Source organism: Microtus oregoni, unplaced genomic scaffold, assembly GCF_018167655.1.
Source record: "Microtus oregoni isolate MIOR12 unplaced genomic scaffold, Mior012 000138F_ref0000102, whole genome shotgun sequence".
NCBI classification, from domain to species: Eukaryota; Metazoa; Chordata; class Mammalia; order Rodentia; family Cricetidae; genus Microtus; species Microtus oregoni.
The window spans coordinates 267,873-283,042 of NW_024544788.1; the positions used below are offsets into that span (position 1 = coordinate 267,873).

A 15,170-nucleotide genomic window follows, 5' to 3' on the forward strand; every position below is an offset into this window, starting at 1 on the left:
AAAGGAAAAAGAGCTTTGGCACTTTTATGTGATGCCATGAAGGATAACAGGCAAAAAAAATGAACAGCAGGTTCTATTCTGAAGGCAGAAAAGGGGGATATGGTCTGAAACCACAAAACTAGGACAGCAGAAAATGGAATGGGAGGGGAACCTGGATTCTCAAATACAGTAAGCCCTTGATGTAGGAGGATCTTCTCTCTATCTGTTGCTTTCATTGGTTAATTAATAAAGAAAACTGCTTGGCCTGATAGGTCAGAACATAGGTAGGCAGGAAAGACAGAACAGAATGCTGGGAGGAAGAAAGTAGAGTTGGGCAGACGCCATGATTCCCCTTCCCAAAACCAACACCGGTTAGACTCATCCTGGTAAGTCACAGTCAAGTGGCGACACAGATTTATTAGAAATGGGTTAATCAAGATGTGAGAGTTAGCCAGTAAGAGGCTAGAACTAATGGTCCAGGCAGTGTTTAAATGAATACAATTTGTGTGTTGTTATTTCAGGTGTAAACTAGCCAGGGAGCCGCTCTTATGCAACAAGCCCAACCACAAGAGAAGGTGGCAGTTCTCACGAGCCTGAAGTCCAGGTGGAGGATTAAGTGTGACAAGGATTCCTCCTGAGAGCTCCTACCTTGGAAGGCTATAGCCAGGTGTCATTGTGAGTGGAGGCCTACCATTTGCGATTAATATGCCATGCTGAGAGGTTCACGCAGGACAAGGCTCAGACTGGGAAGAACATAGCCGTGGGTGGGCCCTACCCTTTGTAGCAATGCAAAAAGGGAAAACCCCTAAAGTGAATGTAGATCCAATTAACAACTGGCCTTGACAGATTTGGATTCAACCCCTGTTTGTACAGTATGAAGGTAGGAGACTTCAGCTTTGATATAAGAGCACCCAGAAAGAAGCTACTCCAATAGGTCACCATTATTTATTCATTCATTTAGTGTGTATGGATGGATGTTTTGGCGGCATGCTATGTGTGTGCCTGGTGCCCCTGAAGGCCAGAAGAGGGTGTAATTGTCCCTGGGACTGGAGTTACAGACAGTTAGGAGCTAATGCATGGGTCCTGGGAATTAAACCCAGAACATCTAGAACAGCAGCCAGTGCTCTAACCCACTGAGCCATCTCTCCAGTCTCCTCATTTTTACTCTAATATTTTACATATATATTTCTTCTCAAAGAAAAGAGAGCCTATAGAAGAAAAGCTCTTCCAGGTATGTATCCAAAGGAGTTAACATACAGAATATTTGAAGAACTTTAAAAATTAACCATCAAAAATCAAATTATCCAGTTAATACGTGAACAAATGAATGAATAGACAATTCTCAAAAGGAGGATAAATGGAAAACAGACAAATGAAACAACATCTAATAGCCATCATCATGCAAATTAAAACCACACTAAGAAGGGGATAAAGAGATAGCTCAACAGATAAGAGCACTGGCTGCTCTAGCAACAGATCCAGGTTCAGTTCCCCACACCCACGTGGCAGCTCACAAGGGTCTGTAACTGTAGCTCAAGAGGTCCTGACATCCTTTTTGGCCTCCACAGGTACTATGCACACACATAGTATATATATATATATATATATATATATATATATATATATATATATATCAAACACACACACATAAAAAATTAAATGCATCTTAAAACTACACTAAGATGCTATTTCATCTCTGTCAGAATGATGTTGTACAGAAAACAAATAACAGACGCTAGAGAGGATACAGGGACTAAAGGAACCCTAAAATTAAAGTGAGACTCGTGAAACTGTGGGAAGAAACCAAGAGCAATTACCCGCATCAGGATTTAGCCAAAGAATAAAGGATTTTTTATCTAAGGGGATCTGTGGCCTGGAATTTGAGAAATAAGTATCTTGAAGCGACTGAAGCTCTGGCCAAATTCCCTGGATGTGACAATCAAAAACATGAGAGACATGTAGAATGGTGTCCCTGATATTTTTAAAAATGGTATGATTGACATAAAACAGAAGGGGCCAGAATGTTAAGAAATGGGTTATCATAGCCCCATAAAGCTGGTATCTGTCTTTCCTTAGCAGAGTTTGGCAATGGTCTAGCTAGGCAAATATTCAGCTAGTCTTGAGCTCTAAGATGGGTAACTAATGCTAAGATTGAAGAAAGAAAACGGAAGTGCCTCAAATTCACAGTAAGAATTCTGGTCAACGAGAAACATGGTTCCAACAAATTCATTATTCTGGGTTACTTTGATTCTTGATCATTTTAGAGAAAGAAAGCTTTCCAAGAACTGTGTTTTTTTTTATTTTAAATTGGTAGGTTAGATAATACTGGTAAAGTAATAAAATTTCTAACTCAATAAGTTTAGGATTGTCACTACAAACTTTCAGATCCTGACTATAGCCCACAAGTCCACAGGCGGGATGCTTGCCTAGCAAAGTGCAAGGCCCTGGGTTCAAACCCCAATGCTGAAGTTCCCCATTCTCTCTTAAAATCTCTTTCCCCCAACTTCTTAATCTAGCTAGTCTCCCTCATTACTTGTTCTTGCTTCCAGGAATGCCTTTCTGGTTTCTTGTTTTCATCTACTCTATCACCTGCACTTTCTAAGACTGTCTGTGATGGAGTTTTCCACTTGGGCCAAAGTCTGCCCTCACCTCCATGCTATCTAACAAATCTATTCGCCCAAATGAATGAATCCAAAAACTCCTAAGGAAAAACCTCTTCATTGTTAAAAACCAGTCTACTTACCTTTCAGCTACTTCCTCTTCTCTCTTCTTTTCTTTTTTCCTCTCTTCCTCAAGCTCTTGCAATTTTAGCCTTTCCTGATTTCTCCTCTGGATAGCTCCTTCACTGAAATGCTGGGTTGTATCAAACATAACCTGCTCCAAAAACAGATGAAAGATTTCTTAGAAAGTCTTGCCACTGGACTGGATGGAGCCCAGACGAGAGAGAGGAAGCTAAGATGGCACACAGCAATTCAAAACCAAAGAATTCAATATGCCCCTTTGAAGCCCAGCCACGGTGTACAGCTGCTCATGGGCCAAGATCTGAAGAGTAGTACTTGGAGGCACTGGGATGTTCTTTAAAAGAGTGTATCAAATTACCCTCATAATTTTATTCGATTAAACTTAACTCTATAGCAATATTTTTGGTTACTTTTTAATTTAATGTCTGACAATGTCATACACAGTTGTACTGTATTGTGAACATTGTCACCTCCTTGCCCTCTCTTATTACCCTTCCACTTCAACAAATACCACCTCCTTCCCAACTAGCCCCCTCCTACTTTCCTGTCTTAAATTTTTTAGGTAGCAACTTACTTCACAGATGACCACGGGCAGTGTCACAGGGCAGTCTAGGGACAGGTCAGAAATCTATTACCTCTAGTAAACCCAAAACACCAACTGGATCGATTTGTTGTGGTTGATTTTAATAAAATGTGGTCAGTAGAAATAAAAATGAGCATGGCAAGGAATGGGGTAGGCAGGAAAGAGACAAGAAAACTAACCTAATGAGATCAGATTATCAACCTATATTTCATAGCTTGAAATATAATGAGTGGGATACATAGATATGCTTATAGACTAGCACAGAAGCAGATGCTGTGTTAGCTCATCAATATTTAGGAGGCCTCTAGTTTGATGTCCACCACAAATAATAAAAAGAGAGAGAGAGAGAGAGAGAGATAGAGAGAGAGAGAGAGCTAGTCATTGTAACGCACACAAAGGGACTGGAGATGTAGCCCAGTGACAGAGTACTTGCTTCGCCTTAGCAAAATCCTGGGTTGTATGCCCACTATTGCAAAAAATAAACAAATATACATGAAAACAATATATTCATAGCCATGATTCCTCCTAACACAAGCGACTACACACGCACACACACATACAAATGACATACACACAGGCACTAGAAACTGAAAGTGCAAATTCATGCCAAAGACTGGTTTCGAGAAGAATCTAGCTGCGTCTTTTCCATTGCTGGGTTAGGACTTCAGGGTGATAATCGACGGGCCTCTTACGGATAGCTATTCGGGTCAGCATGGGCTCATGCCTGTGCTACTGGTGCAATCCGGCTAGTATACAACAAACCTGGAAATGCAGAGTTCTTGTTTGAGTTTATTGCTTCCATGGGATGTATGGATCAGGCCACAGTCCCTGCTCCCAGCGAATGGTTCACAATAAACCCGCTGGAAACCTGCTGAATGCCTAAAAGACGCTATACTTCTGCCTAGGCCAAGTGCTGCCAGGCTTCTGCTGCAGCTCCAAGCAGCTGGATGTTGCCACAGCTAATTTTTCCAGAACCAATTTCCAGTTTATCTGGTAGACTGACACTTATTATTGTTTCTCTGATGTGGGAAGTGGAAATGCCCATAAGATGGTTGTGAATACAAAACTGGAACCCATAGCGCAAGAACGTGACAAAGTCCATTAGAAACACATATTGGGCATCCCTTCAAAGAGGCAATCCACTGTTGCCTACCTCAGCCCAGAAAAGAACTTTGAGATTGAAGAAACAACTAAATGACTAGATTTACCAGAATATTTACAACTCAAAGATGAACATTTCTTCCAGGTTTCTAAAAATAAAATCATGAATGGCCATGAATGAAAAATGACCTTATTTCTTCATGCACTGCTTCCTAGTATTTCGCTGTTGATAAACTATGTAGGCTCATCTTGATAGTATTTTTAAAGGCAAGCATTTTCCTCTAGCTGCAAATTAAACAATAGGATGTAGTTACTCTACTGGGCTTCAGTTGCTTGGTCTAACGCATCCTACTACAGTACAAAAATCTCATTTCAAATTAAGAAGCTTTTAATGCAGTAAGTTGATTAAAATGAATCACTAGAAATACAGTAAGTGCATTAAAATGAAAAAAAAGATGATGTTTACAAAAAGCGAGTCAATGATTTGAGACAAGAACCAAAATTATGACGGTGAAATACCAGGATGGATGTACTTGTATAGCATACGCTGAGAAACCGAGGGAGCTGGGAAAGTAAATACATCAACAGGTGCTTGATAATTCACTCTAAGCCTAAGAAGGAAAACCAAGACTGGAAGTTTTGCTATCTTGTGCATTGGTACATAACTACAGGCAAGAGGACTTTTGTGGGTTTTGTTTTAGTGATTTCTCTTGCGAGGGCAGTTCACTGTACTGTCTCCGTGTCTGGGTGGTGCGTCCTCAATTCCAAGTGGCCTAGATTCCCTGTCTATCAGAGGGTTTTGTTTGTTTGCCAAAGGCAGGTGTCTTTCTGTTCTGCAGATCTTGTTTTGTATTTTGTAATACATCTTTCTCCTTTTCAAAACGGTAGATATTCTTTTCCTTCAATACCGCTCTTCTCTTTGGTTCTTTCTAGTTTGAAAAGATTGTCAGTTTTTCCCATTAGGAATAGCCTGCAATTGTACATTGAAGAGAATACGTCTATACTGTTCTGTTCTATCACAGTATGAATCGTGACTAAGTGTGGGCCTGCACTGCACTCTGTGGGTCTGTAGGATTTAAGTGAACACACAGGCCAGGTGTGGTGATGCGTGCTTGAAAGCTCCGCATTCAGGAGACTGCAGCAGGAGGGCTGCAAGCTTGAAGCTAGACTTGAGCTGTACCAGTGTGAATTTCAGGCCTGCTCGTCCCAAAACAAATTAAATAAATGCATAAGCGAAAACAGCCATCCATTTATGTGTGCCAGTTCATTAATGCAAATTAGTTCTTTCTCCCCTTGAAATATTAATAACCAATTAAACCCTGAAACAATTAGAAAGTTATTTTAATATGATTATATGTTCCAGCATCCCTAAACTATCCTAGTTGTATATTCCCAATATAAATTAATACTAGACTAGATAGTTTTCTGCAGCTTGAGATATAAAGTTGAGCTATAAAATACCTTGTGTTTTTGCTCCTACTAACTATTAACATTTAGCCAATTGGGTTCTTTGGCTATACAAATAGGCAGAAATCCTGGGATATTTAGGAGCCACATCAGATAGTTCCCTATATTCTAGTTCATTTCAGCAACAGATGGAAGGGTAGAGAGTGAAGTATATAGAAGGTAATTTTAAAAAATACCACATTATAAATCATTTCTAAGATGCACAAATAAAATATAATTATTGATGAAAGTAAGCATTTATAAAATCTGTAGAAGAAAATTACAACTCAGAGAACAAGAATGAAGTCATGGAGAAATCTTGGTGCATTTATATACATAATATATACATAAACACAAAATAAACTTTGACTATGGATATATATATATATATAGTACATGTTTGGTTTTGTATCTACATATTTTAAATACAAAAGAAGTGGAAAAAGCAATAAACTACATTATCATAAGTTCACACATCAAAAAGTTTAGCAATGAACCCAAATTTCTCCACGGAACCTAGGGCTTGTGAATGCTAGGTAAGCATCCAGCAGCCCACTCCTATCCCCAGCACCAGCTACTGTTTTCTTGGAGACTTGAGTCGCACAGACTCCAAGCTGCCTTTGAATTCCTGATCCTCTATTTCCATATCATAAGTGCTGAGATAAAAGCCACAGGCTTCCATATCTAGCTGAAAATAAAGTGTTTAGTGCTATAAATCCCTTATCTAAAAGAAGGCTCGGTTATTAGTGGCTTTGTGTGACAATTGAAAAGTCAACCCAGAATGGATAAAGCAGCTTTATGTTTGTTCCTAACGATGTTGTCATTTAGGGTGTCACACTTGTTATTTTACGTGCGTGACTATTTTGCTTGCTCTATTTCTGTGCACCACCTATATTCCTGGTAATCATAGAGGCCAGAAGAGAGCTTCAGATCCCCTGAAACTATATTACAGACGCTTGTGAACCACCATGTGGGTCCTGGGGACCAAACCTGGGTCCTGGATCCTCTGCAAGAGCATCCAGTGCTTTTAATTATGGGGAGGCAGCTCTCCAGCTCCAAGCTTTTATATTTTTGGCACATTATATTTTGCTAAATAGTCATTGCTTTCTAAAAAAATAGTATATTATTTAGGTGTTAGCTAATTGTGCATATTTTAAAGCTTTTATGTCGTGCTTATATATTATAAAAAAATTATAGCAGTTCCATTTTGATAGGTCAAAATGTTTTCAGGCCTTGAAATAATTCTTGATGAATGCAAATAAAATAGGAAGATGACCAAAGCAATTCCAGACATCAATGAAGTGACATGCCTAGACACACAGGCTGGTTTTCAAAGCAAAGCACACAGACCTTCAGGAGTTTGATTCAATGGAATGAGGGAGAGAACCGCTCTCCTTGCGCTTTCAGACTTCAGGACTCCCTCTCACAGCAAATGGTCAAGTACAATACTCATATGCAACAGTTCTGAGGGAGGCACGACCAATCTTTTACTGCCCTCCCAAAGCTTGAGCAGAGACCCAGGTGATAAGAACCATCACTGTAAAACCCCAGCAGGTGAGCTACTGCTTTCACAAGTTGGGTCTTCACATTAAGATTGGTTTTCTTCCTAAACAGACATGTATAAATGAGAGCATGCATCTGTGCAGCAATGATTGTTCAGACCCTAGTGGAATCTAAAGACATGTAACTTAGATGCTTCTTCCCAGCTCAGGCTCAGGATCACTTGAACAATGGAAACTGAGGTCTGGATCCTTCTTACCTTAATGTTGCATGCCAGAGCCTTGCCGTCGTCTCCTTTAAGCATGAGCTTCATGCCTCGAAGGGATTCCATGGCTTTTATAAAGTCAGTTGACTCCTGGTACTGGATAAAGGCCTCAAATGTTTGCAAGCCAAAGTTAAAACCCCCAAAGCTCCCACCTGTCATGACTTCTCTATAGGGGTCGAGCATGGGGATATCCACATTCTTGATCTTCCCAAAACTCTCAAAGACTACGCGAAGGATCTCTTCACAGGGCTTCTCTCCACTGGAGCCCTTAGGTGCGAACCACTTACAGGGCAAGCCTTCAAAATAGATGGAATCTGGACTCTTGGCATGCTCTTGTTCTTCAGCTCCCGCAGTCACCGAGGCCTCTTTCTCTTTGGGGAAGTGTTCCCACTCTCCCTGGGCATCTGTAGCCACTACTTTCAAGTCCGTTTTCAAACCATTTAGCTTGATGATCTTCCCATGTAACTTGGCTTTCAGGATCTGAACCAAACTTCGGGTTTCAGCCTCACCCTCAAATCGGATGAAGTCTTTTGTACTCTTGGAGAGTCGCACTGTGGTGAACTGGTCAGGGCAAATCAAACTTTTCAGTTGGTCAAGAACTTCCCAATTAGAGAAGGGCCTCACGGATTCTATACATTCTGGGAGCAATACGTTGATCATTAATTTTGCTATAGGCTTGAGGTAGAGGTGCTGAGCAGCACAGAGCTCTGTTGCCTCAGAGTTATCATAAACCACTGTGACTGTCATGGTGTCCTCACACCACCTTAGAGGACAAAAGAGAGAAATTTAATATAGATGGAGTGAAACAGATTTGGACCGTGAAACGGTGTTAGTATTCTTAGACTTATAGCCAACTGACAGAGGGAAATAGACTATGAGTAGAATTGAAATAGTATCTTATAGCCCTTGAATCTAATAAGCCATTACAGTAGGGCTGGAGGATGGAAGGTTAACCAAAACAGGCAATAGCATGCCTATAGGGCAGCAACAAACAGGCTGAAATCGAGATGTAAAACATGATGCCAATCCAAGTATGGTGGCTCACAACTGCAACCCCAGTACTCAGCAAACAGAGGCACCACCTTGACCTAGATAATTCCAGATCAGCCTGAACTACAGAATGAGACCCTGTCTTAACTACCTACCCCCTTCCCCCAACAACGGCAACAACAAAAGCCATGATGTCTTTACGTTAGCATCAAATCCTGGAAATTCATAGGTAGCAATCTAACAAAAATATGCATAAGATCTTACAAAAGAAACTACAAATGTCGGATGAAAAAGAACTAAGAACTAAGAATGTCCAGTAAGCCAGTAAGAAGGCTCAATATGCCTGTTCTTTCCAACTAGATCTATAGGGCAATGGTGGCAAACACTGGAGAGGCAGAGGCAGGCGGATATCTGTGAGTTCGAGGCCAGCCTGGTCTACAGAGTTAGTTCCACGGCCAGGCTCCAAAGCCACAGAGAAACCCTGTCTCAGAAAAACAAACAACAGCAACAACAACAAAACAACATGGGTGTCCAACTAGATCTGTATATTAAACATAATCCCAATAGACAGCTCAACAAGTTATTTTCTAGATTAAATATGAATTCTAAGGCCAGCACATGGTAGTGTGCTAATCCTAGCACTTAGAGGCAAAGGCAGACAGATCTCTGTGAGTTCAATGACAGCCTGGCTCACACAAAGAGTTCTAGGCCAGCTAGAGCTGCATAACGAGACCCTACCTCAAAAATTTCAATAAACTTCTAAAGTTTATATGGAAGTACAAGAACCTAAAATAACTAACTCAGTATTGAAGGATAGTAGGGCAATGACCTACTATAACTGACTTCAAAAGTTATATAATGCCACAGCCATTAGGATAAAATGGCACTCAAACGAAAGATAAATATATTTAGGGAACAGGACAGAAAACTCAGAAATAAATTGACAAGGTCTATGGATATAGGAAGAACTAATCTTTTCAATGAATAGTGCTGGAACACCAGACATTCAAACACTGTAAGTTTGTGCCAAACTGGGCTGGAAAGAGGGTTCAGATGTTAAGAGTACACACTGCTCTTGCAGAGGACCCAGGTTTGGTTTCCAGCACCCAGTTCAGTTGGCTACAAATGGCCTGAAACTCCAACTCCAGGGGATATGTCACCCTCTCTGGCCTCCACAGGCAACTGGACTCCTGTATACGTATCCCCATACATGTATATATATATAATAACAAAAAATTTTAAATGGGCCAGCCGAACAGGTTTGGGGATGTAGCTGAGAGATAGAGCATTTTCCTACCATGTTTATGGCCCTAAGTTTGATCTCAACACCAACAGAAAAATAGACAAAATACCTTAACAGACATCTCTCCCAAAATTATACTGATGACAAAAAGAATTTTACAGAGTGACTCTCGTAGATTAATTTCAAAGTCTAGGTTATATTTTTCTAAATAGCATTAAAGGAAATTAATTTCTAAATTCTTTTAGTAGAGATCATTTCTGGGGTGCTGGGAAATTAACCCAGTTCCTTACATATGCTAGACTAGTACTCTACCACTGAACTACATCCCAGCCCCTGACTTCGATATTCAGAAATCAGTAACATGATTTAATCGAATCCAGAATGCTTTGGGAAGAAATGAATGACTATGAAGTAGAACTGAAGCTTCCCAAGAAGAGCTATTGACAAGGAATATTTTAAATTGTATTTTATTACTTTATGTGCAGCCAATCCTCTTCATTGGAATCATTTCTCCAGCTCTGCCAATCACTTTTTTTTATTTAAAATTTTTAAAATTTTACATATTAGCCCAAGTTCCCCCTCCCTCCCCTTTTCCCATTTCCCACCTTTCCCTATCCCATCCCCCATCCACTCCTCAGAGGAAGTGAGGCCTCCCGGGGAGTCTGGTACACCAAGTTGAAGCAGGACTAAGCCTCTCCCCTCTGTATTAAGGCTAAGCAAAGTATCCTACCATAGGGAATAGGCTCCAAAAGTCAGCTCATGTACCCAGGGTATGTCCTGGTTCCACTGCCAGGGGTCCCTCAACAGATCAAGCCACATAACTGCCACCCACATTCAGAGGGCTTAGTTTGGTTCCATGCGGGATTCCCAGCTGTCAGCCCCAGAGTCCGTGAGCTCCCACTCCGATCACTTCTTTTCCTTTTTTTTTGGTTTTTCAAGACAGGGTTTCTCTGTGGTTTTGGTTCCTGTCCTGGAACTAGCTCTGTAGACCAGGCTGGTCTCGAACTCACAGAGATCCGCGTGCCTCTGCCTCCCAAGTGCTGGGATTAAAGGCGTGCGCCACCACCGCCCGGCTGGCGATCATTTCTTATATGGCCTCTAAAACTCTCAGTTAAAACAATTTAATCAAGAGAAAGAGATAAATATCCAGTAGGAAAGGAGGAAGTCAAATCTCCCATTTACAGATAACACTACTTTACACATAGAAACGCCTAAAGATTCTACAAGACTCTACCAAAAATATGTTAGAACTGATATACAAGTTACAAAATACAAAATCGTATACAAAAGTTAGTACTGGGGGCTGGAGAGATGGCTCAGCAATTCAGCACACTGGCTGCTCTTGTAGAGGACCAGGAGTTTGGTTCTCAGCACTCAACATGGAAGCTCACAACCATCTGCAACTCCAGAAACAGGGGTTCCTGCGCATTTTCTGGTCTCCATAGACACCAGTCATGCACATGGTGCCCAGACAGACATGCATGCAAAACATTTGCACACATAAAATAAAAATAAATAAATAAATCTTTTTTCTTTAGAATTTTTGAGATAAGGGCTCACTATGTAGGTCAGACTGGCCTAGAACTCAGTATGCGGACCAGACTGGCCTTGAATTCCTTGACCTCAGCGAAATCCACCTGCCCCTGCCTCCTGAGTTCTGGGATTGAAGATGTGTAACAATCCATCTAGCTTACATTTCTATACAACAAAAAAGAAATCAAGAGGATGATGCCATTTGGAATGCCTGTAGAGATACCTAGAAATCCATTTGACCACAGAGGTTAAAGAACCCTACAACAAAATCTATAAAGCACTGATAAAAAGAAATTGAAACACACACACAGTGGGTGGGGACAGAAGACACGGGGGCAGACAACAGCAGCCTGGAATGATGCCTCATGATCCTGGGATGGAAGAATCCATACTGTGACATATACTATTCAATGCAATCTATCAATTCAATGCAACATCATTCAAAATACTAGAGACATCATCACAGAAACAAAAGAAAACACTCTTAAAAGAACTTACATGGACTGCAAAAAAGCCTGGACTGCCAAAGTAATTCCGAGCAAAAGCTAACACAACAAAGCTGGGGGCATAATAATATCTGACTTCAAAAGATGCCATGTGAAACTGCTGTGGCCAAAACATCACAGTGCTAGCATGAAATCAGACAGGTTGACCAACACGATGGAATAAAGAACCCAGAAATAACTAATTTCTTTAAAAGGCACCAAGAATATACATTTGGCGAAGTATCTCCAATAAATGATCCTTGGAGAACTACACACACACACATTGTATGATATATTAACATTACCTTATCTATTTTTTTTTGGTTTTTCGAGACAGGGTTTCTCTGTACCTTATCTATTATATATGAAACTAAACCACATACAAAACTCAACTTTAAATAGACCAAAGACTTACATGTAAGGCATGAAACTACTTGGAAAATCATAGGGGAAAGTACTTCCGGGTACTGGCTTAGGCAAAACAGCATGGAAGCTCCTCAAAACACCAGAAACAGAACCAGAACTAGAATGTGACCCAGAAGCCTCCTAACTGGGCATATGTCCAAAGGAAATGAAGTTAGTATGTAAAAAAAAATGCATCAATGCCCCCATGCTTACTGCAGTCTTATTCACAATAGTCAAGGTATGGAAGCAACTTGAGTGGATGGATAAAGAAAATGTAGTATTAGCAGCACAATGGAATATTACCAACCCCTAAAAAGAACGAAATCCTGTCATTTCCACAACATCCTAGAGCTAGGAAATATTTTGCTAACTAAGCCAGGAATGCAGTGGCAAATATTACAGTGCCTTACACAAGGAAGCTAAATACTTGGCTTTCATAGAAATTGAGAGGAGGATAGTAGTTAGCACAAGGTAAGAAGAATGGAGGAAAAGGGGCTGGAGACTCCGGTTAGTGTGCATACAGAACAGTTGGCTAGCCAAGGCAATTGCTACTCTCCAACAAAACAGGAGGGTAACTGGAGATCAGAAAAATAATTGTGTATTTCAAAATACCCAGTAGGTCAGGCTTTAAAAATTATCCACCCAAAGACACGATGCATGTTGAGGAGGTGGAGATATCATCAATATTCTGATGTGATCACTATGCATTGCATACATATACTGCAATGTCAATGTATGTCCCGTGAATATATATAATTAGTTTTGAGTATTAAAACTATGTGGCAATTAAAATTTTTAACTTTTAAATGGCCCCCTTTCAAACTGTCACAACTCAGATTTTCAAATTCCAATTTTCCTGTGACAGCTATAACAAAAACAGCTGTTCCTATACCTTCTCCAGTTAGTTTAGATATATAGTTCTTTCGATACTAAAATAAAATGCACGTGGACATTTTATCTTAAACTACTTTCCAGAATGAGAGGGCTAATTTTCAATTGCAGTCAGATATTTGCATATATCATAGTTGCAGTGCTATAGCAACGCCTTGGGCAATTAGTGTAGCACCTGGCACACAGCTGCAAACAATCAAGTCCAGTGTGGCACCTGTTCCTTAAGGGACGGGGGGAAAAAGAGAGGGAGAAAGAGGCAGAGACACACAAAGAGAAACAGAGGCAGAGAGACAGAAAGAGACACAGAAGAACACACACAGAGAGAGAGATCAAAAAGCTGGGTTGCAGGGACAAGGGGAGGATCTTGGAGGAGTTAGGGGAGGGCAAACAAAATCAAAATATATTGCAGGGAAGAATTTTTAATTAAAAATAAGGAAGAATAAAGAGGGAGGGGAAGAGAACAAGGGGCAGATGGAATAAAAAAGAAGTAAGGGAGAAAGAAGGGAGAGAGGAATACTTGCTGGTAAGATGGAGTACCAGTGATAGCTTTTAGAGGAAAAAATGCTGCAGAATAACTCATGGGATTCTCATAAAAGCAATATAATAAACATAAAATAATGCAAAAAGGTAAGTATGCCAACAAACATACACATACAGAAAGCCTGAAAAGATATTCTGCCTAGGAAAGGGCCCCAAGAAATTAATACAATAAAGTCCCCTCCCATACCGATGCAGTCCTCTATGTGCTGTTACTAGCGTCTGACTCCATCACCGAAGGTTATATGAGTCATGAATGAAGCCCAGGAGATTAGGGTAGGATTCGAATCAAAAAAGGATCGCTCAGCAACTGTGGTGCTAGCTTATCATAGGTTTCAGAGGTCATTTTTTGAAAACTGCTTTATTGCTTTGGGCTAGGAATGTGGCACAGTGGGACAAAGCTTGCCTGGCCTGCAGGCAGCCCTGGGTTCCATCCCCAGTACGACGAACACATAAAGACTGCTTCATTGAGACATGATTGATCTGTAACAACCCATTTTTAACATAAACTGAACAAACATCAACAGTGCACATTTTAATAAGTTTTGACACATGTATACACACCTGCAGAAAAACTATCACCATGATCAAGATAGTGGAAACAACCATTATTTTCACAATTTTTTTCTCGTGCCTTTTAGTAACCCTCCTTCTGTCTTTGGCAATCATTCATCTACCTGCAAAGCATTTAGTCCACAACCTATTTAATTTGTAAAATAACAAAAATAGATATTTCTTTTAAAATACTTTTATATTAAGACGCTAGCAGGTGCTTTTCTCTAAATCAGAGTATTTTCTCAGTTCTGAGGCCAATGTGCTAACCCTTATTTAATCAAATCTGTTAGAGAATCCTACTTGGTTCTTGAAAACTGGTCTAAAAATATTTTTAATTTTCTCCCCACATACTCTGTCTTTTTAATGATCTCTAGCTGTGTGTGTGTGTGTGTGTGTGTGTGTGTGTGTGTGTGTGTGTGTAGACAGGGTTTCTCTGTGCAGCCCTGGCTGTCCTAGAACTCACCCTGTAGACTAGGCTGGCCTTGAACTCAGAGATCTGCCTGTGTTTGCCTCCTGAGTGCTGAGATCAAATGTCAGCAAGCGTCCATCTTAATGTTCTTTATTTTTAACCCTGTTTAAATCAAATACACATATCTAAGCATTATAAATACACACACATATATATGTACACAGAGAGTTGGTTATATATTAATCAAAAACAGATACCAAAACAAGTGGAATGTCTTTAATCAAGTTTTAGGCTACTTACAATACTTAAAACTTTATAATACTTAAAACTGACTCCAAAAGGAAAGTTTGTGTTCCAGTTTTCTGTTTAAAGAAGCTTGTGATTTTGAATATTATAGGATTAACCCACCACTTCCCAATTGCATTTAAGTCGGCTCAGTAAGATTAAATCCATGCTTGGTACTGTTAACTGGGGCAAGAAACTGTAGCTGGGGGAGAACTTACTACT

The 15,170-nt window shown here is 40.2% G+C and overlaps 1 protein-coding gene and 1 pseudogene across 1 annotated transcript in view; one reads left to right on the forward strand and one right to left on the reverse strand.

The window, feature by feature from the left end:
• LOC121444702 (A-kinase anchor protein 17B-like) overlaps positions 1 to 15,170 on the reverse strand; it is a 33,480-nt gene that overhangs the window by 4,302 nt on the left and 14,008 nt on the right. The window contains exons 3-4 of the mRNA XM_041646606.1: positions 7,610 to 8,378; positions 2,723 to 2,853 (exon numbers count right to left, since the gene is read on the reverse strand). Of these exons, the coding sequence (XP_041502540.1) occupies positions 2,723 to 2,853; positions 7,610 to 8,362 (884 nt within the window). The 5' untranslated portion in view covers positions 8,363 to 8,378. The remainder of the gene's footprint in view (positions 1 to 2,722; positions 2,854 to 7,609; positions 8,379 to 15,170) is intronic.
• Positions 3,439 to 4,585, forward strand: LOC121444699 (annotated as a pseudogene).